The sequence below is a fragment of the Seriola dumerili genome, unplaced genomic scaffold (assembly GCF_002260705.1).
Source record: "Seriola dumerili isolate Sdu_G_001 unplaced genomic scaffold, Sdu_1.0 BDQW01000003.1, whole genome shotgun sequence".
Lineage (NCBI taxonomy): Eukaryota > Metazoa > Chordata > Actinopteri > Carangiformes > Carangidae > Seriola > Seriola dumerili.
This window is the reverse complement of record NW_019174258.1, coordinates 878,109-905,693: the sequence shown is the minus strand read 5'-3', so window position 1 is coordinate 905,693 and position 27,585 is coordinate 878,109. Positions and strand designations below refer to the sequence as shown.

Sequence of the window (27,585 nt, the reverse complement as noted above, 5' to 3'; positions counted from 1 at the left end):
ATTTTATGCCTTACTATACTATGACATTTTAATACCTTACTATAATCTGTCATTTTATGACATTTTATGCCATACTTTAATATTTCATTTTTATGACATTTTATACCTTACAATACTATAACATTTTCATACCCTACTATACTATGTCATTTTTATGACATTTTATGCCTTACTATACTATGACATTTTAACACCTTACTATAATCTGTAATTTTATGACATTTTATGCCACACTTTAATATGTCATTTTTATGACATTTTATGCCTTACTATACTATGACATTTTTATGACATTTTATGCCTTACTATACTATGACATTTTAATACCTTACTATAATCTGTAATTTTATGACATTTTATGCCATACTTTAATATGTCATTTTTATGACATTTTATGCCTTACTATACTATGACATTTTTATGACATTTTATGCCTTACTATACTATGACGTTTTTATGGTATTTTATGCCTTACTATACTATGACATTTTCATACCTTACTATAATCTGTAATTTTATGACATTTTTTGCCATACTTTAATATGTCATTTTTATGACATTTTATGCCTTACTATGCTATGACATTTTTATGACATTTCATGCCTTACTATTCTATGACCTTTTCATACCCTATTATAATCTGTAATTTTATGACATTTTTTGCCATACTTTAATATGTCATTTTCATGACATTTTATGCCTTACTATACTATCACGTTTTTATACCCTATTATGATCATTAATTTTATGACATTTTATGCCATACTTTAATATGTCATTTTTATGATATTTTATGCCTTACTATACTATGTCATTTTTATGACATTTTATGCTTTACTATACTATGACGTTTTTATGACATTTTATGCCATACTTTACTATGACATTTTTATGACATTTTATGCCTTACTATACTATGACATTTTTATGACATTTTATGCCTTACTATACTATGACGTTTTTGTGGTATTTTATGCCTTACTATACTATGACATTTTCATACCTTACTATAATCTGTAATTTTATGACATTTTTTGCCAAACTTTAACATTTCATTTTCATGACATTTTATGCCATACTTTACTATGTTGTATTAATTACATTTTTTGTAATACTATACTATCACATTTTTAATCCCTAGTATAATATGACATTTTAATTACATTTTATTCATTACCTTACTTCAGTGTTTTTATGATATTTCATGCCATGCTTTACTATGACGTTTTATGACATTTTATCTCTTACTATACCATGACATTTTTTGACATTTCATTCCTTACTATACAATGATGCTTTTATTTCTTACTATACTATAACTTATGACATATGTATATGACACATTTGTCCTTCAAGAGTGATGTTACCATACGAGTCACTCATAAGAGGATATATTACTATGACATTTACACATCTTTTGGACATATGATATATGTTTAAAACATATCTGTAATATTGCAACTTTATTAAAACAAAATGCTTATTTCATTTCTTCATTTCTTTTGATGATTTTCTTAATAATTTACTCTTTAATTTAACCATACACATCTATCTTTTATATTTATATCCATAATTAACATATAGTTACAGGCTTTGGGTTGGATACATATTTATATAACATATGTCTATAATATAACCTTACAATATGTTAGTTAGACATATATGTCAATATATGATATTGTTCCAATTTTGAACAGGTTTCACATGTATTTTTACATATATGGGCCATACTGTACATACTTTGACTGTACATATTTAACTTCATATGTACATATATTTCATATATGGAGATTCAACACATGTACATATATTACATTTGTGTATCTGCATTTCTGAATGTAAACTCAGATCTTATATGTTAATAAACCATTTTTTTGACGGCTTTAAAAAATCAATCTCTTTGTTTAGCCCCAGTGGCAGGGTTGTTGCAGCCCTACCAATGTTGAGACCAAACCTACTCCCTTGGCCAAATCTAATTCTGCTCAGGGCCTCATAAAAACTTGGGCCGGCTCTATCCCCAGGGCTGCACGTCCTGTCCCACTGGTGAATTGTGCAGGACGCCGGATGCATGTGATGTAACATTTATTCATGTGAAATCACTTGTTATGTGTTTGTCTTGCTTCACTGATAAAATAAATAAATAAATAAATAACTTCTGACCTTAGAAGTTGTTCATCCCATCCTCCTCCCTGTTGGTCATGAACTTCACTCATCTTGATGAGCTGTCCACTTATGGAGTAAAGTAGTTTACTCCATAAGAGAGTAAATTAATCTTCACTAAGATTACTGTTTCTGAAATTGTTTTATCTGCTACCTTTGTGATTGATTGTTATTGATTTTTCCAATATTTTTGATTTTTTTTCATTGTCATTGCTGTTTCCACTTCCCTGTGGTTGTAATTTATTGTAGCTGCTTTTCATTGTACAAAAAGCAAAGGTGTAACTAATAACATTACTAATACCAAGACCTTGAAACCAGAGCAGCTAAATGGAATTAAGCCATTATCATTGTCATTATCTACACTTGTGCTTTCCTTACTGTGAGATGTTAACACAAGGTCGTCATGAATCTACCTGCACAGTAGGTGGAGCTGACAGAATTAAAAAAACACTTTAACAAATTGTTCTTCAATTCTGACCACTGGATAAGTGCCCAAGAGAAATTTATAAACATTTTGTATGTGAATGTGTTATAAAATAATCTCTTTGGGTCAATTTATTTCCAGTATGAGCACTTCAAAATACAAGTAATTAAATTATTAAGGTGTTAGATCCAGGTCTGTGAAATGTGTACATTTTCACCTCAGCCTGAATGTAACTGTAAATTATGTGACCTCTTGGTCACACAATACTGAGGATACTGAGTCCTAACAATGTAGTGAACACTCAAAGAAAAACGTTTTCCAGGAAAAAGTTTTTACTGAAAAAAAAAAACTATGGTCATTTTATAATTTTATAGCATATGATTGTATAAACATAAACATAGATGGACATCAATGAAAATCAGTTACATAATGTTTAAAATACATCTACTCCTCTTTTAGCAGGTGAGAGTAAAAATGCTTTTAAGAGGTTAAAATCTTTCACGTTTACATCAGTCAAAGGTTGACATACAGTGTTAAGTCATATGAGCTAAAATATAAACAAAGACAATTAGAAATCAATTTTAATTCTGAATTAACATTTCATCCATTCATATCTGAGGCTGACAACATCAGTGGTCTTGAATGAGCTGACATGCTTGCATAAATTCTACCAAGACAATGACACATGAGGTTTCTGATGAACATACCGCACAGTACAAAGAAAAACTGCCTCCCAACACATGACAAGTTGCTAGTAAAGGGTTGATTGCAAGTGCAGCGACTGAGTCTCTGAGCATCCAGCATCTGGGCAGTGAGGATCTGGGTGTAGCGGCTGGTAGGGGGGTTGTTATTGGGGTTTGCAGTCAGAACAGCCTCCCCCATCGTCTCTGTGAGTGCTTTAGTGTAGTTAGTGGAGGAGGTATACAGTATGGGGGTGGTTCAGTGGTTGTCAGTTAGACTAGAGACAGTCCACAAATTCAAGGAGATAGTTGGACAGGGATCAGCTGACTGTCCGTGGCGAGCAAAGGCGGAGCTGATGGAGGGACTGAGAGGGCAGCAAGTGGTCACAGCCTGTAGTTACCATGGAGATAACTAGTTTGGATGGTTAATGTGGTTTGCCACTGTGGATGGACCGACAAGAGGCGGGTCAGTGATGAGGAAGACGCTACCTCCTCCCAAAAAAGCATGGCTGCCTTAAGAGTTCTTGGCGACCATCTTCATCGTGATGGTCTTCACTTCTGAGTACTCCTTCAAGCCATTTTCACCCCTGAGAACACACAACAGGAAATAGTAACAATGCTGCTCATTTTGTTTAATCATATTCTGACGGGAACATTGAAATATAGTGGAGACACTGCTAGAGACCCTTGGAGGAGAAACATTGCAATATCCTGTTAGATAAAGATTTATGTGATGTTAAGCAATTTTGGAAAGTAGGTTTTCAAAACAGAAAGTCAGTATTAGTAATTCTGTGGTTAATTTGTGTATATTCAGTTGGCAGACAACCAAGTCATACTCACAATTCACGCCCATTGCCAGACATTTTATATCCCCCAAATGGACACTGTGTGCTCAGAGCGTTGAAGCAGTTTATCCTGTGAAATACACAAAACATTGATCACTTCTGTGCATTTGACTGAAGTGGCTTTATATTGTGAAATGGGGCATAACTTTGTCCAAAGCAGTAGTATTAAAGCTGCATTTAGTGAGACTAAGGTAAAAATACATTTTCAACTACTGCTACTTTTTGGAACCATCTGGATTGACAATATCCTATAGTTGTGAATTTTCAAGCTACAGCTGCCTGGGAAAGAACTAGTGAATGGATGCTATGAGGAAGAAATACAAAAGTTTGGGTTGAGTAAAAAAAAACAAAAGCGCCAAAGTTAAGAAAGTTGGTGAACTTTGGGATTGAGAAAGTTGGAGGGAGAAGTGTGACTGAGCGTCCAAGAATTCCCTTACAGTCCAGCCTTATCAGTCGTTCCCTGACAGCAATCTTTCACATAGTGGGAAGTGAATGAATAGAAGCCAGTTTATGAAGGAGAACATTTTTTAAAAGATGGAGGAGATCTGACTATTCTGTGTTCTGGAAAATGAGCTTGAAAAAAAGTAAATTTCTGTGTCCATTAGGAACAAATATTGTATTTTGTAAATACTATTCTAAAAAATGACAAAAATGGCAATGTCGATCTATAAATCACATGACTGATCAGTATATAAGAAAACAACCTCAGAGGAGACCTCAGAATCAACAGACAATAAAAAAAGACATATCTGTGAGATTAGGAGGTAACTGGAGACACAGCTGCTTGTCTGTGGTCAATCCCACATGACTTACTACATTATGAGAAGTGGTCATTGTGGCCGGTATTAGTGGTGAGGAAATGTTGCTTGGAATAGGCGGGCTTTGTTGAAGAAGAGTGGATGGGAGGAAAAAGGTTTGGTTGTTCATAAAAAGAGAAGTATGATGGTGACTGGGGTGGCATGAAAGATGAGGGTAGAGAAATGTTTTCTGAGCTAGCAGAGGATTGCAGTCAAGTATGACAAGTTGTGAAAATTTCTTGGCAGATGCTGTATGTTAGCTATACTTCTACCCCTACTCATAACCATCTGCAGCTAATTACAAAAGAAACAAAACAATCTTAGGTGAAATCAAGAAGTAACATTTTATGGCCATTTCATTTATACTGATTATAAAATTAGGGTGTCACTTTACATTTACAGTTTATATTTTACGTTGTTGTCTTGCACTGGCACATGACTTCTGATATTTTTACATCTTGAATGTCTGAGCTGAGGGGAAAAAAGGAAGGAAAACATTTCTTTGTGGCTTGTGTAATGATAGTAACGTGGCACATTGCCAGTTTATGGTTTCTGGATGCCTGAATACTTCCCACATGAAAAATATTCCTGATTGCAGCTAAAGAAAGAAAGCTTACCAGACAGTGCCGGCTTGCATGGCCGTGGAGATGGTCATGGCTTTGTTGATGTCGTTGGTGAACACGGCCGCAACCAAACCATAATCTGTGTTGTTGGCTCTTTCTATCACTTCCTCGATAGTTTTGAACTTCATGATCTGCTGGACTGGTCCAAAAATCTGTAAATAGGCAACAATACACGGGTTCATCACTAACTTCAAATCTTCTCATTTACTTTTCTCATAGTTACCATGGTCATAAACAAAGACATGTGAAAGGATAAGCATAAAGTTCAGTACAATTGTGAGGTACTTTACTTGAGTGTTTCCATTTCATGCTACTTTATACTTCGGCTACATATCAGATGGAATTACTCTACTTTTTTTTTACACTTAGTTCACAGCTTTAGTTACTAATTACTCTGCAGGTCAAACAGGATACAAGATAAACATATAAGGCATCATGCATGTTTTATAGATTTAACAGCCCAGTAGTATATAAAGTGGCTAAAATTAGATCCATCTCAAAAAGCCACAACATTAAATGCTGCTTACATGTCAATGCATCAACAATAATATTCTATAATATATATATATATATATGTAAAACACATATGACACTCTGAAAGGGGGCATTCTGCATAAGTACTTGTGATACTTTGAGCATACTTTGCTGATATTACTTTAGTACTTAGACTTAAGTAAAGTTTTGATGCAAAACATTGACTTGAATTAAGTATTTTTAGAGTATGGTATTATTACTTTTACTTAGAGAACTTCTTCCACCACTGCTTTACACACAGATATAACATGCATTAGTTGTGCTGATGCTATCAAAATCCCAGCTCTTTATCACTGTACCTCCTCTCTGGCGATGCGCATGTCATCCCTCACATTAGAGAAAACAGTGGGCTCGATGAAGAACCCTTTCAAGCCCAGAGCTTTGCCGCCACACTCCAACTTGGCTCCTTCACTGATGCCGCTCTGGATAAACTCCAACACACGATTCTGCTGCTCCCGACTGATCTGTGGAGGTGGAGGACAGATACGATGCGTGAAGCCCGGGCAGAGGAGAAAGATATAGAAAGAAAGACGCTTGAATGTGAAAGAAAATGATATGAAGACAAGGGAACTTCTGCTCAAATGTTAAAACAAGTCTGCAGTTTCATGAAGTGATAGATGTGTTGTGCTCACTCACCTGTGGACCCTGCTCAGTAGTGGGATCAAAGGGGCTGCCGACTATCCTCCTCTTGGCTCTCTCCACACTTCTCCGAACAAACTCATCATATATGGGCTCCTCCACATAGATGCGAGAGCCCGCTGTGCAGCACTGGCCTGCATTGAAAAACACGCCCTGGTGGGCCTGTTCTACAGCCAAATCCACTGTTTAAAAAAAAGTGATTTTAGTTTATCAATACCTAGACACAGCCACTTGTTCGTAAAAAAAGAAATGTCTGATGAAAATAATTGTATAATCATAAGGGTAATTATTAAGAAAGAAAAATCTTAATTGGGATCTTTAAAGTTAAATAATGTAGAAGTCAATGTTAACATAAGCTACATACATATAAAAACTTTATCTGGTAAAAAAAAAAGAAAAAGCTGTGTATGCAGTATATTGTTACAAAATTTGCCCCAATATTTATTGGAGGTATCCTGTGCAAATCTGATACCTGACACCTGAGAGACAGGACCCTGCTGTTGCCCATGAAGGGTTAACGCACCCCTGTGATTTATGGGTCTCGGCTGAAGCACCCGACTGAGTCAGGGTCCATTCTCCTGATTTACAGGCCTTAGGGAGCCCCTCTCACGGCTGCTGAAAGCATTTGAAAGCCTCAGCACCCCCAGTTTGGTGAGCCATATAGACTTTATATGAAACCCATCCATCCACAGGTTTTCATAGCACTACAAAACCTTTGAGCATTTTAGGATTTCTTATTTCATGTGTGTTTATCCACAGACAGAAGGGCCTAAGAATGGGGACACATAACTAAACAAAACAGGGATGGTGGCGGACCAGCTGGTGAGGGTGACAGGTAAACAAGGCAATGAATAAAAACTCACAATCAGCATCTGCAAATATGATGTTGGGATTCTTTCCTCCGAGCTCCAGCGTCACTCTCTTCAGGTTACTCTTCCCAGCTGCTTCTTGGATCAGCTTGCCGACCTAGCAGAGGAAACAGATCTGAGGTTTACTCACAGAGATGCAGGCCTGCAGCCAGATCAGTAAATCAGCTGGAGCCATTAAATAGCTTAAAGAGGTTGGTTAGCTCCAAACAGGGAATGCACCGGTAGACCAGCTGAAACATGAGTTCTACAAACACACAGAATGAATATCTATTACAGGTTTTTGGAAACAGCAACAGGAAAATAAAATTATGTTTTAGCTGGGAACAGCATCTGATGTCTAATGGAGGGCAGGAAGGAGCAACCACAAGGTGTGTGGGTGGTGTCCTGTGATCTAACTGACTGAGAGGGAGAGGGGCTGCCGGGTATGATATGGGTCTGGTCTGTCAGTATGATTTTGCAAGTTTTAGCTTCTTATCTACAAATTGTGTATTTTTTTTTTTCCTCTTGAAAATTGTTTATATTGTGTAATCAATCACAGTGAACATCCTCTGCATTCATTTTTGTTACATTACTGGCTATTGTAGCCTAGTGACACAGTTTAGAAGCAGACTGATTAGAAATGTCCTCATTTCTTTACCTCACAAATGACCATTTAACTGTATGTAAACAGAAAGAATGCCTAAAAAGATGCCTGGAACAGTTGACAAAATAAACATGCACATTATGATGTAAAGTATAAAATAAATAAATTGTAATAGTTGGGTTGCATAAATTTTTTAAATAAATTTTAAATTTGCCCTTTCGCTTTCTTGTCAAGAGACAGATGAGAAGATTGATACCACTCTATGCCACTCCAGTATGTGAAGTCAGCAGTTGGTTAGCATAGCATAGCACAAATAGTGGAAACAGGGGGAAACAGTTAGCCTGGCTCTAACCAAGGGGATAAAAAAAGTCCAAATACCATCACCTCTAATGCTATTCAGCAAGTTATATACAATTAGTTTAATCCGTACAAAAGTCAAAAAGTAAAAATGAAGAGTTGTGGTTTTATGGGAAGTAATGATATGTGTGGCATGACATGGAAAATTTATTTGTATGGCACCTTTCAACATAAAACACTAAAAATTAAAATAAAGTAAAAATAGATTATAACTGAGTAAACAATAGAATAAAAAGGTACTAGTAGTTATGGCCATTATGTGGTCATTATATTAAAGAAAAGTACAACATAATACATTATATATTGAGTTGCTTTCTCAAATGAATTTAAAGGAATGTGTGGCTGTGGCTCAGGAGGTAGACCGTGTCGTCCACTAATCTGAAGGTCAGTGGTTTGATTCCCAGCTCTTTTAGTCTGCATGTTACAGTGACCTTGGGCAAGATACTGAACCCAACATTACCCCAAATGTTATCATCGGTCAGTGAGTGAGAGTGTGTGTGTGGCAGAAAAGGGAAGTATGCATAGAAAAAGTGTGACGAATGTGGTTTGTGGTGTAAAGCACTTTGAGTTCTCGATAAGTCTAGAAAAGTGACATGTAAGTCCATTTATCTTCCATTTACTAATTTCTGACACATTCCTCCATTTACAGGAAGTTTCAAGTGTCAAAATTATGATACTGATTGACATTTTTTCTGTTGCTGGTTAAAACCGCACTGGAAATGAACAATATTTCATCAACTGGAAATTTAGAGAAAGATGATTTTGGGACACTAGAATGAATCAGCTGCTTCAACTGATATTTTTTTCAGTGTCTTGAAATATTGACTCAACAGATAACAAGTCTGAGAAACCCCATACACACCTCCCTCACAACCCTACACCCTAAACAAGCATTCATCTTCCTGTTACTCATACAGCCTGTTTTATTTTCCGAAAGAACTGATGGGATAAAGTGGAAAAATACCCTCTCGGTGTCCAACCAGAAAAAAAAATCCCATTGAAGCACATGGAAAAGACTCATCTTCAAGTTACCAAGATATAATAGAAAACAAGAGAACAGAACAGAATCAACTGACTGCTGTGCTGTGGCTTGTACCAAAGCTGTATAAAAACAACACAGTACTTGGCTTGGCTTCATTGTTTCTGATGTGTTTTTGTCTGTCTTTGATCAGAAACACAAAGCGGCTGACTAAGGGGGGGTTAGCGTGTGTTTATTCAGGGGTAAAGGAAACACGCTGGGCTGCCAGACTCCTCCATGTGGAGTCACAGTCACATGTGAGTCAGTACGAAGATGAGCTGTGGTGCTAAAATCCACCTGTAGCTACACCACCACCTTCCAGCCTGTGAGGAGATGCGGTGGTGGCTACTATCCCCCACCACTGCTACTACAGTGCAGTGACTCACTGTCTGGGCATCAGCAGACACTTACAGCACTGGCTCATTCTCTCAGTAATTGACTCCAGATTACATGAAACAACAGGAAAACTAGTAAAAGAAAAAAAAAAGTAAAAAAAGAAAAAAAAACTGGGCCACTCACAAAGGAAATGTTCAATCAGGACGAGATGATAAAACAAAGAAGATGTTTGTGTTAGAAGGTGCATTTATGCAAGCTCGCGTGCACACACTGATTGGGTGTGTCTGTGAGGGCTTGTTTTACTATATTTGCGGGGTCCAAAAACCAAGAGGCCGCTATACTTGTGGGGTCCGACAGCTTTGTGGGGACCAAAACACTGGACTCTGTAAGTTTAAATGGCTGTTTGAGGGTTATGTCTTAGGTTTTTAAGGGTTTTAAGGGTAAAGGTTGGACATTCAGCTGTGATAGTTAAGGTTAGCGTAAGGGGCTAGGGAATGTATTATGTCAATGACAGGTCCTCACAGAGATAGGTGTAGATAGATATGTGTTTGTGTGTGTGTGTGTCAGAGAGAGAGAGAGAGAGAGAGAGAGAGAGAAAGAATGACAATCGGAAAATGTATGTTTTACATTATACTGTGCTGGAAAATCATAAATACACAATGTTAGAGCCATTCATAGTTCAGATTTGTACTATAACTTGGTCAATATTTCAGTCATAGTTTGTCATGTTTTGTTACCATGTTTCAGGCTGTGTTTGTGTTTTAATTTGCAAGTTTTAATAAATGGTTGAAATAGCTTTAGCTGAAGAGATTGAAGTTAAATAAAAAGCCTAGCCTAGCCTAGCAGTGCTTTGAGGTATGTCTTTACCTGTGTGGGGTTATCGGAGGTCATGCACACTGCTTCTCCAACACACCACCAGGGTCAAAACAGACATCTCCATGAACCACAACGGCTGATCCAAATATAATATAAACCTGGCTCATTTACCAAAGATACATGTGAAATACAGGCTTGTCACATCAAAACATAAATTCTACATTGGAATTGCTGTAAATGGTTTTACCAGAGGGGTTAGTTTGCAGTTAGAAATAACAGATGTTTATAAATGATCTGCAGAAAAGGAATCTGCTGTCACTCTGGCTGTTACCTCCGGCCGGAGGAATGCATTTGGACCGCAACACCCCCGAGTGCTCAACACCTAACATGGTATGTCCTTGATGATTTAGCTTTCCATTAACTGCCTCCCTATTCTGCAAAGCTACAATGGTTTATCCTGTGTGTGAGAGAGGCAGTGTTTTCAGAGTGTGTTTGTATACTCTTGACAGCACAAATATGTGCATGTGTGCAAGATAAAATCAGAGCCCGTTGACATGAGGAGTAATGACAGGGCACACAGCTTATGTAAGACCCCATTTGTTTGTCATTTAGACTTCAATACAGGCACACAACATCCCCTAATTACCCAGCCTGCTCTTATGCTCTGCACATGTTGGTCACTGTGTCACTTGTGTTCGCTGACAAAAGCGGCAGGTTTTTTTCTGAGCCACTTCACTAGAGGACAAAGTACCTCAGTTGATCCTGTGAAGGCCACTTTGTCTATGCCCATGTGCGAAGCAATTGCAGCTCCTGCCGTTGGCCCGAATCCTGGCAAAATATTGATGACTCCCGGTGGAAACCCGGCCTGTCAAAACAATATGAGAGGAAACAAGCTTTAGCGGAGATGACAGCAGAGCCAAGCAAAACCACAGGCAGTGTGGGGGAATCCGGACCCAACCCAACCTCCCTACCAGCAGAGAATGGAGAACATCAAAAAGAAGAAGGCAACAGACAGATAGTCTCCAAAAAGGGGAGAGGCCAGAGAGGACAGGGGGAAGACAGGGAGGATGTGGACACTGAAATCTGCACTTGTATTAACTTTTCTTGATCATATTTATGTTGACTGTCTCGGCTGCACTACACGTACAGCGTGAAACTCTTTTATGATACGTCCTGTGTTTTGTTTATCAGTGCTCTTTTGTAATGTGTCAGCATTGATTCCTATAACTATTAAGTTAAATTATAAATGACTTCAAAGAATTCAAAGTCACTGACCAAGTAGCTCATACACTTTTTTCTTAAAGCAAAGCGATCACATCACCATTCAAATGTGCCTCAGTTCACATATCATTAAGTAAACACCATTTATACCATCACAATGTTGAGTGCTAATTCTGACTGTCCTCAGTTCAGTGGTATATTAAGTCTGTTGATGATTTAAACTGTCATGTTCGGCTTGGTACTAAACTTGGCCTGATGTTGGCAGAATAACAAGAACAGGGAAAACATCCCTTACTCCAACTTGGGGGTGCTATTCCAAGGTGTTAGCTCTAGTGCTAACCTCTAGCTCCTTTTGTTGTGTCACGTATGCGCAGCAGTTTGTTACCATGTGAAACCAGATACAAACAGTGTATGGCTCCAATAAAATAAGATGATTTGATTGTATTAGTGCTGATATTTTATGCTGATGTATGCCAGCAGTTTGTTGATTTGTCTGTAGTTCTTTTCTTTTGGGAGATTCAATGGAGTCTGAAATTCCTGATACCTCTGACTCAGAATTACAAATCTAAGGCTGACATGAGTGGTTGTTCCCTTTTGGCTGTTCGTCACTACAGTTTAAAAGATAAGATTGTTTCTGTGGCTTTTAATAACATTTAAACAAGGAAATGTAGTACTGTGAACGATGCTCTCAGTCACCAGCGAGAGGAGCTCTACTGCTAAAAGCTACTGATTCAGCCAGTGACAGTGTAGTCAGTTCATTTTGAAAATTCATGGATATGAATTTCATAGAGTACATCTCCATGAAAACTGTCCACAGGTGTTGTGTTCAGGTGTCATGCAGCCAGGGAATGGTTCCTCAGCATCATCATGTTCCTGATGAGTTTTTAATGCTTTACGAACCACAAACAAAGATGATGACCTCCATTGTATTGAAGTCTCAGTAGACATCTCAAAGACTGGAATCTAAGCACCTCAGCTAATATAATCAAAGCTATCTACAAGTGATAAATTCTAGCTAATGGGTTGACTGGAGTTAATCTAAAGGTGGAAATAAGGATTACAGATTCTGAAAAGATGCACCGGATAGACAAGCGACACTTTATAAAACATCTGTTTTTTGTCGCTTTGAGGTTACATTAACATTGGGCGATCCAAATAAAGTGTTGGCCAAATTCATAGTGAACACTGTGTTCTTGGCAAACAGAAACCTGTAAGTGATTCTGATTCAGTTATTGGACTATTAATGTTGGTCTGTTCAAATAAAATGCTGACAAAATGCCTTGTGAACACATTTGTGGTTGGTAATGTGATTGTTGTCATTTACCTCCTTGATGAGAGCTGCGATGTAGAGGCAGGTGAGAGGTGTCTGCTCAGCAGGTTTGAGGACAACAGTGTTTCCACATGCGAGTGCCGGGCCCAGCTTCCATGCTGTCATCATCAGAGGGAAGTTCCACTGTGCATGACACACACACACACACACACACACACAGACACACACACACACACACATGCCGGAAAAAGACATCATGCATCTGACTGACACACTGGGTGGTCACAAGTCAAGCTCAATAAGTCATCGCTCTTAAGTCACTTACTCTCATTTTCACTCTGTCTAAACATAGTCAAGTGAGAAAATGTTCTCGGCACTTGTACAGTATTTTCTCTTCCCACAGTATTCTGAGAAAGCTGGGAAATTGCAACACATGTGCAATGGACCCATATCACTGTACAACACACAGGCCTGTGTTATTTCTGCTTTACACAGGAGCCCATGGGGCTCAACACAGAACCGCACGCTTTCTGCACTCTTGCACAATCAACAGTGTCTCTTTCTCCTTGATCTTTTCCTCCTTTCTCACCATTCTCCTTTCCTCAAACCCACTATGTTAAATCCCCCTGTTCAGTCCTCTGCCTCTCACTTCTCGTTCCCTATTACTCAAACTCACTGGCACAGTCATTTTGGGGGCTTACCAGCAGATTTACCCGAATAAACAGTGACTGTCAGGGAATTACTGGAAACTGCAGAATGTAATGACAACAAACAGCCAAGACTAACAACCTCCAATATCACTGCAATTTACTGTTATCTGCTTTTTTTTTAAAAATCTTTTACGTCCATTTGTTTCCATAACGCATGTCACTTGTATCAAGGGTAATACTCACAGGGATAATTTGTCCACAAACTCCAATGGGCTCATATCTGGTAAATGTCAGATACTCTCCATCTGTGGAGGAACGAACACACACACACACACACACACACACACACACACACACACACACACACACACACACACAATGATTTAGTTTAAGAAGTTTAAAGCTTGAAAAATGCCTCAAACACATGAAAAGTGTCACCACCTGATACCCCCGGTGTTGTTGACTTGACATGTTAATTTGCAAGTGAATCCACACGCAACATTCCTCGTTTCTTTACCCTGGTGAGAGATTACATTTCGTTTCGAGCCTCCAACAGCACAGGCATGTGTGTAACTGTTTTAGGTCATAGAGATGGGTGTTATGCTGGAAAGGTTTGCTCATTCCTCTTGCATTACTTGAATAAAAAGGAGGTACTTATTGAGGGTGTGCCATGCTTGTTCATCGTCCACAAAAACAATTGATATTGAGAAATGTGTGTATAAATTTGTTACAACAGTCGTCAGCTGATGAAACATTGCTTTATGTTGCTTTTGGACTGGAATGATCAATGTGGAAGACGAGCCAGATGATCATTTTGAACGGGATACAGAGAAAGTATGACAATGGACACACAACTACATAAGTGGATAAAGTAGTTCAGGTTAATATACAGCATGTCAGCCTTTGTCCTTAAGTCCAAAGTGGATGTGGGATCTTTCAAAACTGTTATTGTTTGCAGAATGGAACTATAACCCTATTAGACACGAGCCTTTCAGGAGGAACTCAAGTATCAGCGAGGTTTGTTTGAAAGTATGACGTCTGGAGATGACTTATATTTCAATTTGGAACAAGCAATGTAAACTATACCAAAATTTTTAGCCAAAGCTCCACATGAAGACACTCCTCATTCATTACACACTGTCCATGATACAAATTTAACTCCAAAGCTGTATCATAATGTGAGAGATGAATAGGTGCCAGGGGGTTGTTGATGATAGATGTCCTGCGCCTCATCCTGACAGGTGAACAAATATGATTTACTGACTGCCTTACCTCATACAGGCGACAGAAATATCCTTGTTTATTTTCTCTGAAAGTCTACAAGAGGAATAAAGCTAAAACCAGAGCCCTGGGAAAATGCTCACCATGGTTGGTTTGGCAGCAGTGTACAAGAGGAGCTTTGAGAGGGACAATACAGTGGTATCAGGAGGTTTCCCATGTCCTCTCTCTTATTCCTTTTTTTTTTTGTCTTTTTTGTGCTTCCTGTTGAAATAGACAGCCAACTTTCCCCTCCTCCACCCCCGAATTCAGCCGCCTTAGAGAGGTGACACTGGTGGCAGCCTCCTCAGGATGAAAAATGTTAATGTTTGGATTGATTGTCAATTTGATACCTTATTCAGCTGAGCGTAGGCATGCTTTTTACACAAAACTGTGTTTTCTCATTCAACTAAATGCTCCTTCAATAAGTTCTTAAAGTGGCTATAATCAATATCTTTATAATAACAGTGGATCTAAAAAGAGCCACTTGTAGTACCCCACAGATAATTATCTGACTCTGCAGTGTCTCTCAGCTCCACAAAGCTTTCATAAGCTTTACTTTCATAAGACAATGCCAGTGTTTGTCATGAAACGACTTGCGAATATTGCACTTACATTCTTCAGGTGGCCAGAAACAACACTCCAGATGAATGAAAATTTTGCTCCATAAGTGCTGGATGTTCGATGTTAATAGCTAACAGTTTCTTAACATGTTCACCCTATCAACTTGAAAAGATGAAAATACGTCAGTGTTTTGTTTACAGCTTGTTTAAAAAATCAGCTATGGAGGCTTATAATACATTTATGTTTACTGTCCTAATAAGAAGAGTTGTACAAGAATTTCCCTGGACCAAATACCCTATAAACAAACAATGGTTTAAATCAGGCCACAACCAAGCAAACAACATAACGCAAAGTATTTTGATTTGGTATCCCAGTGTCCATGGTTTCTCATCACCAATCTGCCTTTAGTCCGTTTCACTGAAACACTGCTGTCATGCTCAAACAGGGATCTCACCCATTGGAATGGAAGTGCCGTGGATCTTGTCTGCGTATCCAGCAAAGTATCTCAGTGTCTTTATGGTTCCTTGGAGGTCCACAAACAGGGTGGGCAGGAAGGGCTTCCCACTATTCAGTGACTCAATAGTCTGAAAAGAGACGGGGGAGAAGTTTCAGAAATATGGGATATAACCTTGTGATCCTCACATAATTCCATACTGTTCCAGCCTTTACACTCTCTCGTGGGTGAAATGTGAGCCTGAGATAACACTAAACTACAAATATAGCCCCTAAGTTACAGTTATACGCTGTCTTTAAGGCAAAGTAGGTGTTTTGTGTTTTCAAACACAGAGACAACTCAAAGTGCTCTGCAGACGGTGTAAAAATGTATTAACAACGAAGACAAATGAAAACTGTTTAAATTAGTTACAGTGCTGTTATAAATAATTATATAAATAGGGTAATAATCACATGGATTATGTCCATGAAATATAAAAGAGTTCTATAAACAAAAAAAAATTATACTACACTACATTAACATTATTTGATTTAGCGAAATGCCCATATTCAGTTAACTTACTGCTAGATAGACGCTGTCTCTCTCCACCAGGTCGGCCAGTTTGGACAGCAGACGACCTCTTTCAGATGCGTCCATCCTTCGCCATACGGAGCCCAAAGAAAAAGCCAGGCGAGCCGCCTGCGCCGCTTTATCAACATCAGCCTATGAGACGAGAGGGAAACACATTAATTATCTGACCTGATCCAGTAGACAGGAGTGTTTTTGCACTCCCTCATGAAATCTGTCTTTTCATGCCAGTAGCATACATGAATATTTTCTGCACTTCTTTTTTTCTGTTCAAAGTTACAGAAATAAGGAAGGGCTAGGACAAGAGCCAGTTCACCAAATAACAAGATCTTGATCTCATATTGTACTTCTGCTTATCTTAATTCTTTGGAAACAAATAGCTAACTTGTTTTTCAATCTCAGACTCAAGTGGTGAAAAATAAGTAACTACATTTCAGAGGAAAACATTGTAGTCTTTACTCTACTACATTAATTTAATGGCTACAGATAGTTACTTTTCAGATTACGATTCTGCATAGAAAAACATATGAGTCTAAAAAAATATGAGGCATTTTTACTGATTAAACCACCCATAAGTATTGAAGTGGTTCACTGTTGCTCTAGGGCAACCAACTACAATATCAAACTACTACTTACATATTCATGTATTATCCAATAATTATCCAATAACACAATAATGCATAATGAGTACTTAAAGTACATTTTGTTGCAAATACTTCTTTACTTGTTTAAGTAAAATTTCTAATGCAGGGTATTACCTTCTGTAATGGATCATTTATATAGTGTGGTATTGTTACCTACAATGTTATGCTGTAGAGTATTTACCTTTTCTGCTTCTTGGACCTCACAGATCTGCTCTCCAGTAGCTGGGTTGTAGACAGGGAAGACCTTCCCACTAACAGAGTCCTGCCACTCATTGTTGATGAAAATCTGCAGAAGAAAACGGCAGGCTTTAGTATTCATTAATAAATAACCTTTGTTAAAGAGATTACTAGTCATGAATCTAGTTTCTTTACACGAATTAAATGCACAAATGGATTATTAAAACCTAACATATGTAAAGATTTGCAAACATGCTGAGCTTGAGTGGTAGATAGAGTAATGACTACCTTATTTTATTTTTAAATATTGATGTTATGTTAAGTAATCATTTCATTACACCATGTTGGCTGCAGTAACATGCTTGCAGCTGAGGCTGTGAAATACTAACAGCTCTCAGGCAGCAGCCCCAGCACCAGGTTCCAGGCTCTTGTGTAAGGGATATGGGAGAATCTCTGGAAATCTGGACAGAGATTCCTGCCTGTCCAGCATTGCTCTCTTGGGAGTGCTCCACCATCCAGACAAAGGGGGTGGGTGGATGTGGGGGTGGGGGTGGTGGTTTGGGGGGGGTAGATAAATCCCTATCAGACACAGACCCACCCTCCTAACTCCACCCTCCACCCCAAGCACACAGACACACGTTTCACAACATCACTGCTCGTTTACGAGATCATAAAACACGTGCCGCGCTTGGTTTCTGAGATGCGTTAAAGCAAGTCTTCCGTTAAACAACCGCCTGGGATTCCAAACAGGACATATTCAACATCTATTGAGACCAAAAGAAAAATAAATATTTACAAAATCACAAACTGAGAATTATGTCACTGGAGTACAAACAAACCCCTTCATAGGCTGATGAAAAGTGGAACAAAAAGGCATGGTGTGATTTGAAATTGCAACTATATCTTACGCAAGTCAAAAAAAAAAAATTCTCCTTTCTTGCTGACATGTTTAGATCCATTAGGCAGACTACTCACACACTGTTTTTAATGGCTGTCAGTCTGTCTGATAAATAGAGTGCAAGGAGAACATCTGCTGGCACAAATCCCTCTGTGTATACATATGCTCTTACCGTCCTTCTACTTTAGAGGAGCTCAGATGCACTGACAGCAAACCTGAGAGCAGGGTTCAAGTATCCCACTGGCCTAAGCCTCCCTAAACTCTCCAACATGTTTACCTCCATAAACGCTGGGCTTTAAGTACTATTTAATTGGCTGTAAACTGTTAGCCGTGTTTACTTTTGGGCTGGTATAAAATGCCAGGGAGTCTGAAAACTGTTGGAGTCACAGCAAACACATGACTCCGCCTGCCTCCTCCTCTTCATTCCCACGGCTCCTGAGCTCATAATGTGGACTCTGCATATGAATAACTCACATGCAGACGTTTAAGGTGTTCAGTATCTGCGTGTACCACTCCACAGACCCATACGTTAACAGACTCATTCCTCGACAGTTCCTTTGTACTGGTCACCCCACACACCTACACACCTACACACCTACACACACACACACACACACACACACACACACCCACACACACACACACACACACACACACACACACACACACACACACACACCGACAGACGGACACAGGCCAGAGTGGCTTCTCTCTGTACCAGCCCAGTATTCTCAGGCGCCTTCCATCAGAGGCCACCTTTAATCTGCCGCTCATTAAGAGCACTTCATAAAATTGTCAGTAACGATAAGGAGCAGAGGGCCAGCTACAAAAACAGAAAGTCCTGTAGAGCACTGAATTAGCTTTTAAATTTATAGGGGCCACTGAAGTGGGGCGCCCTAAATCAGAGGAGCCCCCTGACAGCCTCAACAGTCCAAGCAAGAATGCAGACCATGGGTAGCTTTATGCATGGCGTAACCCCTCTCACAAGACGCTGCTAAAGGAGAACGGATGAAGCACGAGAACAGTGGAGCAGGCCGCCACCTAAATCACGGCCAGAAAAGGACAACTGTCAGCCGCCGTTTGGCTCAGCCCTCTCTCTGGGCTCGGACTGGTGTTAGACTTTTGTCTCGTTCCATTGAGAGACTTGATTAAGATGACAGGCCCGAGTTGTAAATCAACTCTCAAGGTTTCTTAAAATTGCTTTTAGGATCATTTGGACGAGGGGCAAAGAACACAAGAATGAAAAAACAAGTGCAAGGGTGCACATTTTCAAATGACAAATAGTGTTTTCTTTCCCATTCCCTGCGGGGTCGATACTATCACTTCACATGATGGTTTCATGTTTATAAAAATCTGCACTACCAGTGTTTGCTTGGAATTAACTTGGTATCCCGAGGCTGAAGAGATAGTGACAACAGGTTTTCTGCTCTTGCAATGAAGCCATTTATAGCACAACTTTTAAAGTTAAAAACATTTTGCACAGCTAAATTTATTTTTAAAAAAGCATTAAAACTGAAAAAAAAAGCTCTGAAATGTGATGCCTGACATATATAACAAGGATGCCTGATGTGGAAGGGAGCGAAGCACTAAGCTTATAGGTCAAGACTTTCTGCATGGGCCACAGGGCAGCTGTAAACATTTAGCAACTCCCATACTTTTCTTTTCAAAAGCTGTCAATCACATCATCCAGTGACAGCCTGGGGATGATGAAAAGATGAGACATGGTGTAAACAAACATGTTTTAAGTTTTTAGTTTGTTTGTTATTTGGTTTTTTTGTTTGTTTGTTTATTTATTTATTTTTTTTTAGCACGTTTCAAATCAGCTACAGGCTTCTGCCTGTTTGCTACTTTGGTAAAAACGTTAAATACATTCTAAATGAAAACGACGATTTGGTCACCTTGAACCCGAAGGATGTTAAAGTCTGTCATTTTTTCAAACTAACAAAACTTTGCATGATTTTTTTTGTGAGAATTCATTTTTTAGCAATGAACTGTAGTGGGAAGTAAGAAAGGCCAAAATATTTTCTGCAGCCAACAAAACATCTGTTTGGCTCTTTGCTTCTTCTCACAGCTCAGATGCTAACGGCTGAAGGAATATGTAATGCTCCTCAGTTCTTGTCTGTTTTTTTTGTTGTTTTTTTGTTATTTTTTAAAGCAGGGGGATAAGGAGGGTGGGGTGGGGGGGTGGAGTGTGTGTGAGTGTGTGAGTGTGTGAGTGTGTGTGTGTGTGTGTGTGTGTGTGTGTGTGTGTGTGTGTGTGTGTGTGTGTGTGTGTGTTTATATATATATATATATATATATATATATATATATGAGTGTGTTTATACACAACGCGCCAAGATTCCACAGCCACACGAATCCTACCCGGGCACCTGCAACGCTCGTCTGCGCAGGAAGTTTCATATCCTCCTCTATCACAGGACCTCTATTTCCTTTCTGTTTCTGGATGGGTTTCAAAAGTCTTATAATTACTACTGTTACAAGTGAGTGGAGAGCATGTGAAAGTGGATATATATATATATATATGAGTGTGTTTATACACAACGCGCCAAGATTCCACAGCCACACGAATCCTACCCGGGCACCTGCAACGCTCGTCTGCGCAGGAAGTTTCATATCCTCCTCTATCACAGGACCTCTATTTCCTTTCTGTTTCTGGATGGGTTTCAAAAGTCTTATAATTACTACTGTTACAAGTGAGTGGAGAGCATGTGAAAGTGGAGACCAGCTGGTGTTTTTTTCTCCTACTCCTCTCCACATGTCTGACACCATGGAGCCCTCATGTTTTTCACTCACACACCTACAGACAATGCCACCCTACGCTCCCGGGTTTGGCGAGGGCGACCTCGCTGTCACTGACTGGCAAACGTCTTTGTCTCATCGGTGTGTGTGGGCAAGTGGTAAAAGTTGTTCATCCTAACTGAGAAGTTATGTGAGAAACACTAATTTGACATAAGGCTGTAATTACAAACAGTTTCTTATTCACTTTTGCAGTTGATTCACTAATTAAATACACTTCCTCCAGTAGTCAGAAACCACAGCAGACCCTGCACATCACTGGACTACCAAACAGTTAAGATTTAAGCCTTTTTTAGGCTCATATGATGCTAATTTCTTAATACATATTTTTCTCCAAAAGGGGAATTAGATTTTGCTTTTTACAGCTGAAAACAATTGTTCGAGAAAGTTTCTGGGCAGATTTGTATCAATAAATTCACATTTCAAGTCAATAGTTAGTTAAGTCAGTAATTTATCCAACTGGCATCTGTGAATCCCAAAACTTAGTTTCCATTTTGAAATATCTGAGAAGAGCAAAATGCCATTAAACTTGTTATCAACATATGTAAATGTATCACCTTTCAGACTTAATATAAATATTAGTACTACGCAAAACATGTTTAATAATTTATCTACAAGCTTAGTGAAAGGCAAAGCAAAAGACAGACTGCAGGCTGCTACACACAGCTTAATTTCCATGAATCAACAATAAAGCTGACCTCTCCTCTCACTACTGCTGTTTTTTTCCTCTAAACATCTGAGGTTTGACGGGTTTCCTGTGTATGTAACCGTTCTTTAAATCTCAGGTCAAGGAGGGGTTTAAAGAAACATTTTTCACGTAGTTTTAACTCATGGGATCAGTAAACAAAGACAAAGTCATTTTTAAAGAAATGTGACGCTTTTCTACAGACAAATAAACATCTAGAAAGACTTGCGTCTCTGCTGGGTCTGATGCTCGCTGCAGAGAGAGACTCCACCAACAGATTTATGAAGCCAAGTGTTTTTCATAATGACACCATTAGGATTTACACGTTCCTTGTCAAGAGGGCTGCAGACCGAAGGTATGGGAAGTTAACAGGGTAACCTCGCTGTCACTGCTCTTCCTTAAACAGTGATTAAGAGACAGGGGACACGATGTTGACGTGTCTACTAAGATGATAATTTACACTCGCTGCACAAGTAGGCATTTCACACCAATGGACATATTAATGGCAGTGCACACTTACCCTGTCACAATCAAAGAGATGTGTTTTAGAGAGTTTGTGGCTGTGTGTGTGTGTGTGTGTGTGTGTGTGTATGCGTGTGTGTGTGTGTGTGTGTGCGTGTGTGTGTGTGTGTGTCCGTGTGTGTATGTGTGTGTGTGTGTGCGTGCGTGTGTGTGTGTGCGTGTGCGCGAACAGGGAGATTGTGTAAGCAAAGGCATAGAAGGGGGTGGAGGAGGTTCTCACTGTGCTCGTTGTGATAAATCATTTAGTTGCACAGTATCCCCTAACGTTGGCTCTGTTTGATCTTGATCGCAGTAAGATGGTGGTTTTGAAGTGAAAAACTCCAGAACTGCAGGTCAGGCTCTGGCGAGGCAGGGCCACTAACCCACACAGTGAGACAGGGTCATAATTTACACCCCAGTGGACAGCACCTAGCATCGGGGAGCCCCAAGCCTCCATCTGTACTATCTCAATCAGTGACAGACTGATGGAGCCTCTTATTCATCCAAACTGAGTAGATGTCTCTGTATAGACTGCTTTACAAATACACAGGTCTTCAGCAGACAGGTTCTGCACAGGTTCCTATGGAGAGCATGCGCTGATGCAACCATGAGCAAAGCAACAAAGAAAACCTATAATTGTCAATTAGATTAAGAGATCTGTAACTCAGACAATTAACAAGCCCAGTGAATCTGATCCTTGTTAGCTCTTATATCAGTTGCACTGTTTTCTATGTCATTACTCTATTAGGGCTACAATAACAACAAATTGGAACTACAAGACACATTGTAAAAATGCTGATTTTTCTGCATATACATTCTTATGAGTCGACTTTTGTTGAAGCTTGATATCAACTTTTCTCACCTCTATTATATTCAAATAAAGGGCAAAAACATATTCTGACTTTTCACTTGCATAATTACCACACACACACACACACACACACACACACACACACACACACACACACACACACACACACACACACAAACCTTTTATATACTGTTCTTTCAAAGCAAAAGCTGCAACGCTTTGCTTCTGTTTCCACTCTTGTTAATTTTGTCCCACTGAGTGTCTGGTTTAACACTGAACAGTGTGAAAAACCACAAAGGCCCGAGGAATCACCCCCTAAGAAAGGCAGGAAAAGTTCCTCCTTAATTATTCATAAAACAGAGTCTCTCTTTTCCACTCCACGCCACAATAAATAGCTATCATGGCAGTCTTATTTATGGCTTCCTCCGTGGTCCTATCAACCTTTAAACTGTTTTCTATCTTGTAACCCAGCTGCTGGAGCCTTCTAGTGATAGAAATGTGGGGGTAGGGGATCAGGAGAAAGCTTTTTCCTCTTTGTGGTTTTAGCTACAAGAGAAAGTGTGTCTGAAAACTACTAACTCTAACTATTAACAGAACTCCACTTTTATACAGATGCACACAAGAAGGAGCATAGCTTCTGCTGATACAATCACACAATGTGTCTTTGAGGGTGAGCAGTTCACGACTCGGTGAAAAGGACAAGGGGCAAACCTCGATTGCAATAACATTTTTTATCACATGCTTCCCTGTTACAGAAGCAAACCTGGTAAGTAATGATACTATATCGGCCATATCTCCGTTGCTCAGATGTTATCTTTGCATTGCAAAACAAGGAAAAGTCCTTACTTAATAACTGAGATTTGTCTAACTGTTTTTTAATTGTTATGCAAGTTGAAAAAAAGTTTAACACTGCTGTTATATTGCAGAAAAATTCAATGTATATTAGTATTAAAACAATATCGTAGGAAAATCTGTGTCTGGACGCTTGCAGCTCCATCCACACACCCTACAGGCCAGTGAACAGCGTTGGCTGTTTCCCTTGCAGTCAGTGGGGTGGAGAACAGGAACAGGGTGTGAGGAGAGCCCACGCCAGGGGTGCCCATAAATCAGGGCCCTTCTGCCCCCTATGTCCACCAAACCAACAGGGACTGGATGATCCAAATTCCTGGGGGTTAATTCACCAAGTCGCTCCCTAAATTTCCTCCTGTACACCATTGTGTCCACCCGTTTAACTAACACACTGCACTGTGAGGGAATGGAAAGCTTACAACACGACAGAGCCTATACAACATGTACCGTCCGCTTTACAGTGCAGTGGCAGCTTGCCCTTTGCACTTAAAACACTGAGGTATGTGTTAACACGCAGCAGTAATAGCACTGAATGAACTTACACCACGCTATCATTAATCTGTCCTCCATGAGATGTGCCCTTTAATCTCACAATCATAAAAACACTTGTTCTGCAGCTAAAAGACCCTTTCAGGACTGATGATGAGACCTCAAACTAAAACTGCCCACACACACTACAAGAATGCCAGACAAACTAATCATGGAAGTTTTAATTCAAATATACTTTATATTAGCATTGATATTCAAGACACGTTATGAAACAGAAACTAAACAATTCTTATGAGTGATATTTTCAACATGTGTGTCACTGGCTCAACGTTAAAGGTCATGTTCAAAACATGAGGGTTATAATAAGGGAATGAGATTATAAAACTGATTAATTATTGCTTCAATTATACAACAGTTTATCAACTGCTATTAACTTATCATGGCAACAAACTGTTGAAGCACTTCACTGTAGATTATAGGGTTTACAAACAGCATCCTGAGTTAAGACCTGGTGTTCTAATTAAAATCCCTCTGAGAGCAGATTTGTTTTTGTACTATCTGCAACATGATTTGTTTCATGACTCAAATAAAGTTCTTTGTTTGACTCATGCTCCTTTGTCCAGCTGTTTCTGCATCCCCTTTCTTCCACCCACACACTTCTGGCTGCAGAGCGATTCCAAAAGCTTTCTGATAACACATTTTTTCTCTTTGACAACATGCATTTTAATTCTAAACAATTTATTCACCAAAGCAACTTTGTGTTTGTAGTATAATAATGAGACAATGCCTGAGAGAGTGTGTGTGTGTGTGTGTGTGTGTGTGTGTGTGTGTGTGTGTGTGTGTGTGTGTGTGTGTGTGTGTGTTCTAACACTGCTTCTCAAATTGCTGTGATCACTGATGTCATTAAAAGAAAATACTTTCAGACCAAGTAGAGAGGGTGTTAGTTGGATTTGCTTCATCTTTTTCAGCTGATGCCTAATATGACTGTGAGAAACCTTAATTACAGTAAATTAAGGACTTGTTGAAAACCAAAGAAACACTAAGTGAAATATTATAATCATTATGGAAAAAAATGGGAGAAAAAAGGTTTGGATCCAATCTTGCAATATTTCAATGTTATACGTATTCCTCTAATTAATTTCTTTATAGCTCTTGAGTAAGAGACTTTAATTGAAAAATATTTTTTATTAATTGACTTCCCATGCAATAACCTGAAGAGATGCTGGCTTGTGTGTTGAATATAAACATAATAAATATAAACTATATAATAATAGTTAAAAATTGTCCACGTGCCTCGGTGTTATATAAATTTTAGCAGGTCTGAAAACCACTTTACTCTTTATTGCTAAATCACACTCAAGCTGTGACACGCCCTTTATTAATACGTTATTGCCTCTATAAAAACACAGCTATTTTGTAGCATGTAGCGTCATAACTGGCACAAGCTGTATGGAAATCCAAATCAGGTTTTATCATAATCTCAGGTCTATGAAGTGACGCGGTGAATCACATTAAAAATGTAACATTAGGCCCAGCACTAAATTGTTTTAAGCAGTTACATCTTTTTTTTTTTGTTACATCAAGTAAAGTGATATCAGGCTAACGCAAAAATTCAATATAACTTATAGAATATGTTATTTTTATATTTGATCTGCTTCGGTTTTAAAATAAGTTCTTATTGATCATTTAATGCTGAACTGCACTGAGCACGTGGACGCAGAAAAAAAAAAAAAAACTCATCGGGACTTTAAAACGTGCATTCGTCCGCTTATCACGTCTGTCGTGGAAGTTACGAAGTTTTGTTCGGAGAAGTTTATCAGCTCCAGCCCCTGAGTGAGCTGCGCGGTCTGATACCGAAGCTTCAGCTGCTGACACTGAAAAAAAAAAGTTTTGTTCCGACGGATTTCTAAACTCTGGTTAAAGGTACAGGAGACATCTGCGAGCACAAGCCGAGCAAAGTTAACTCTAGTCGTTCGGCAGAGGGGTGTGGAGAGAAACAGACCTTAGTGTACTTGATCTCCGGGTTGGGCACCGGTGAGGGCATCAGCTGGAGGGATGCCATGAGAGCAGCGGGGTCGCTCTTCACCTCTCCGGGGATCTCGATCTTACTGGAAGTCATCACGGCCGTCTCTCCGCTCGTCTGCCTGCTGCGCCTCTCTGGGTTTTTTCTACAGATTTCTGATTAGGACTTTGGGTTCCTTCCTGGGTTTATAGCCAGGTGTCAGCCGCGGTTCATTTTCATTGGGCAAAGAAAAGGGCTGTCCTTTTGAAAATTAAATTCGCGCATTTACATAAACGACCTCAGCCATGCGTGTTAAGGAGGAGAAACACGTCCACCCCACCCACCTCGCACTCCCGATGCACTCAGTTTCCACTGCTTTCACTCACCAGCAGCTGACTGTTTTCTACACTAATTCAAAGTTTAACACGTTTCAGTTCAGAGGAGACCATCTGAACATGGTGTTTGGTGTCTGTCATTCTGTAAATCATAGGTATATGATCTGAACCTAACAATAACTGCCTTATAATAATCTAGCATGTTCACACATTTGGCTTCCACGTTTCTCCATTTGGCTCTGACTTCCAAATCACACAGGACCTATTTTGCACAAGTGTTTTATAAGTGGCCACATGGGTGAAACAGGCTACAGCTCCAGAGAGCACACAGTGGAGCATAATGAAGCCTACGCTTTTACGTGGCAAAACAATCTCACCACAAGGTCCATTTAGTCACTTTTGAAGCTTATCACATGATCTTCCTCCGCAGATGGAGTTTGCCCAGTATTTGTAAATGTTCAAATGCACATTTTTTCTGCGCACTTTAAGGACTTTGACATGACAGTTTAGATTAAAAGTTAATTCTTTACCTTGGTACCAGCAGTTAACAGAGGAGACATAAAGGCATGGCTACTCTTTATTGAAAATATCAACTCACATTCTTGACCCATCATTAACCATTTCCTAAGTCACATAAAGGTGTCAAACTGCTGTCCTGGGCTCACTATCACCCTGTAGTCTTTATTTGCCTAACACAACCTCCCCGCGGTCTAAGATGTTATGTAAATGTG

The 27,585-nt window shown here is 39.2% G+C and overlaps 1 protein-coding gene across 1 annotated transcript; it reads right to left on the bottom strand.

Annotated features, from left to right (window-relative positions):
- Window positions 1-3,434: 3,434 nt before the first annotated feature.
- On the bottom strand, window positions 3,435-26,771 carry aldh1a2 (aldehyde dehydrogenase 1 family member A2). The gene is made up of 13 exons (XM_022740831.1): window positions 26,520-26,771; window positions 17,490-17,594; window positions 16,659-16,799; window positions 16,098-16,227; window positions 14,066-14,127; window positions 13,227-13,355; window positions 11,433-11,546; window positions 7,566-7,668; window positions 6,700-6,884; window positions 6,363-6,527; window positions 5,524-5,681; window positions 4,105-4,179; window positions 3,435-3,851 (listed from the first exon to the last, which is right to left on the bottom strand). Exons 1-13 carry the CDS (start codon window positions 26,634-26,636, stop codon window positions 3,779-3,781), a joined length of 1,557 nt encoding a protein of 518 aa, XP_022596552.1. The 5' UTR covers window positions 26,637-26,771; the 3' UTR covers window positions 3,435-3,778.
- Window positions 26,772-27,585: the final 814 nt, after the last annotated feature.

Bases quoted from the DNA above. Each gene is read 5' to 3' on its own strand.
- aldh1a2 (XM_022740831.1), bottom strand. From the start codon at position 26,636: ATGACTTCCAGTAAGATCGAGATCCCCGGAGAGGTGAAGAGCGACCCC. The intron at 6,885-7,565 runs GTGAGTTTTTAT...TTTTTTAAACAG, and splicing joins CATATTTGCAGATGCTGATT to TGGATTTGGCTGTAGAACAG. The intron at 3,852-4,104 runs GTGAGTATGACT...GTGTGTTCTCAG, and splicing joins TCTGGCAATGGGCGTGAATT to GGGTGAAAATGGCTTGAAGG.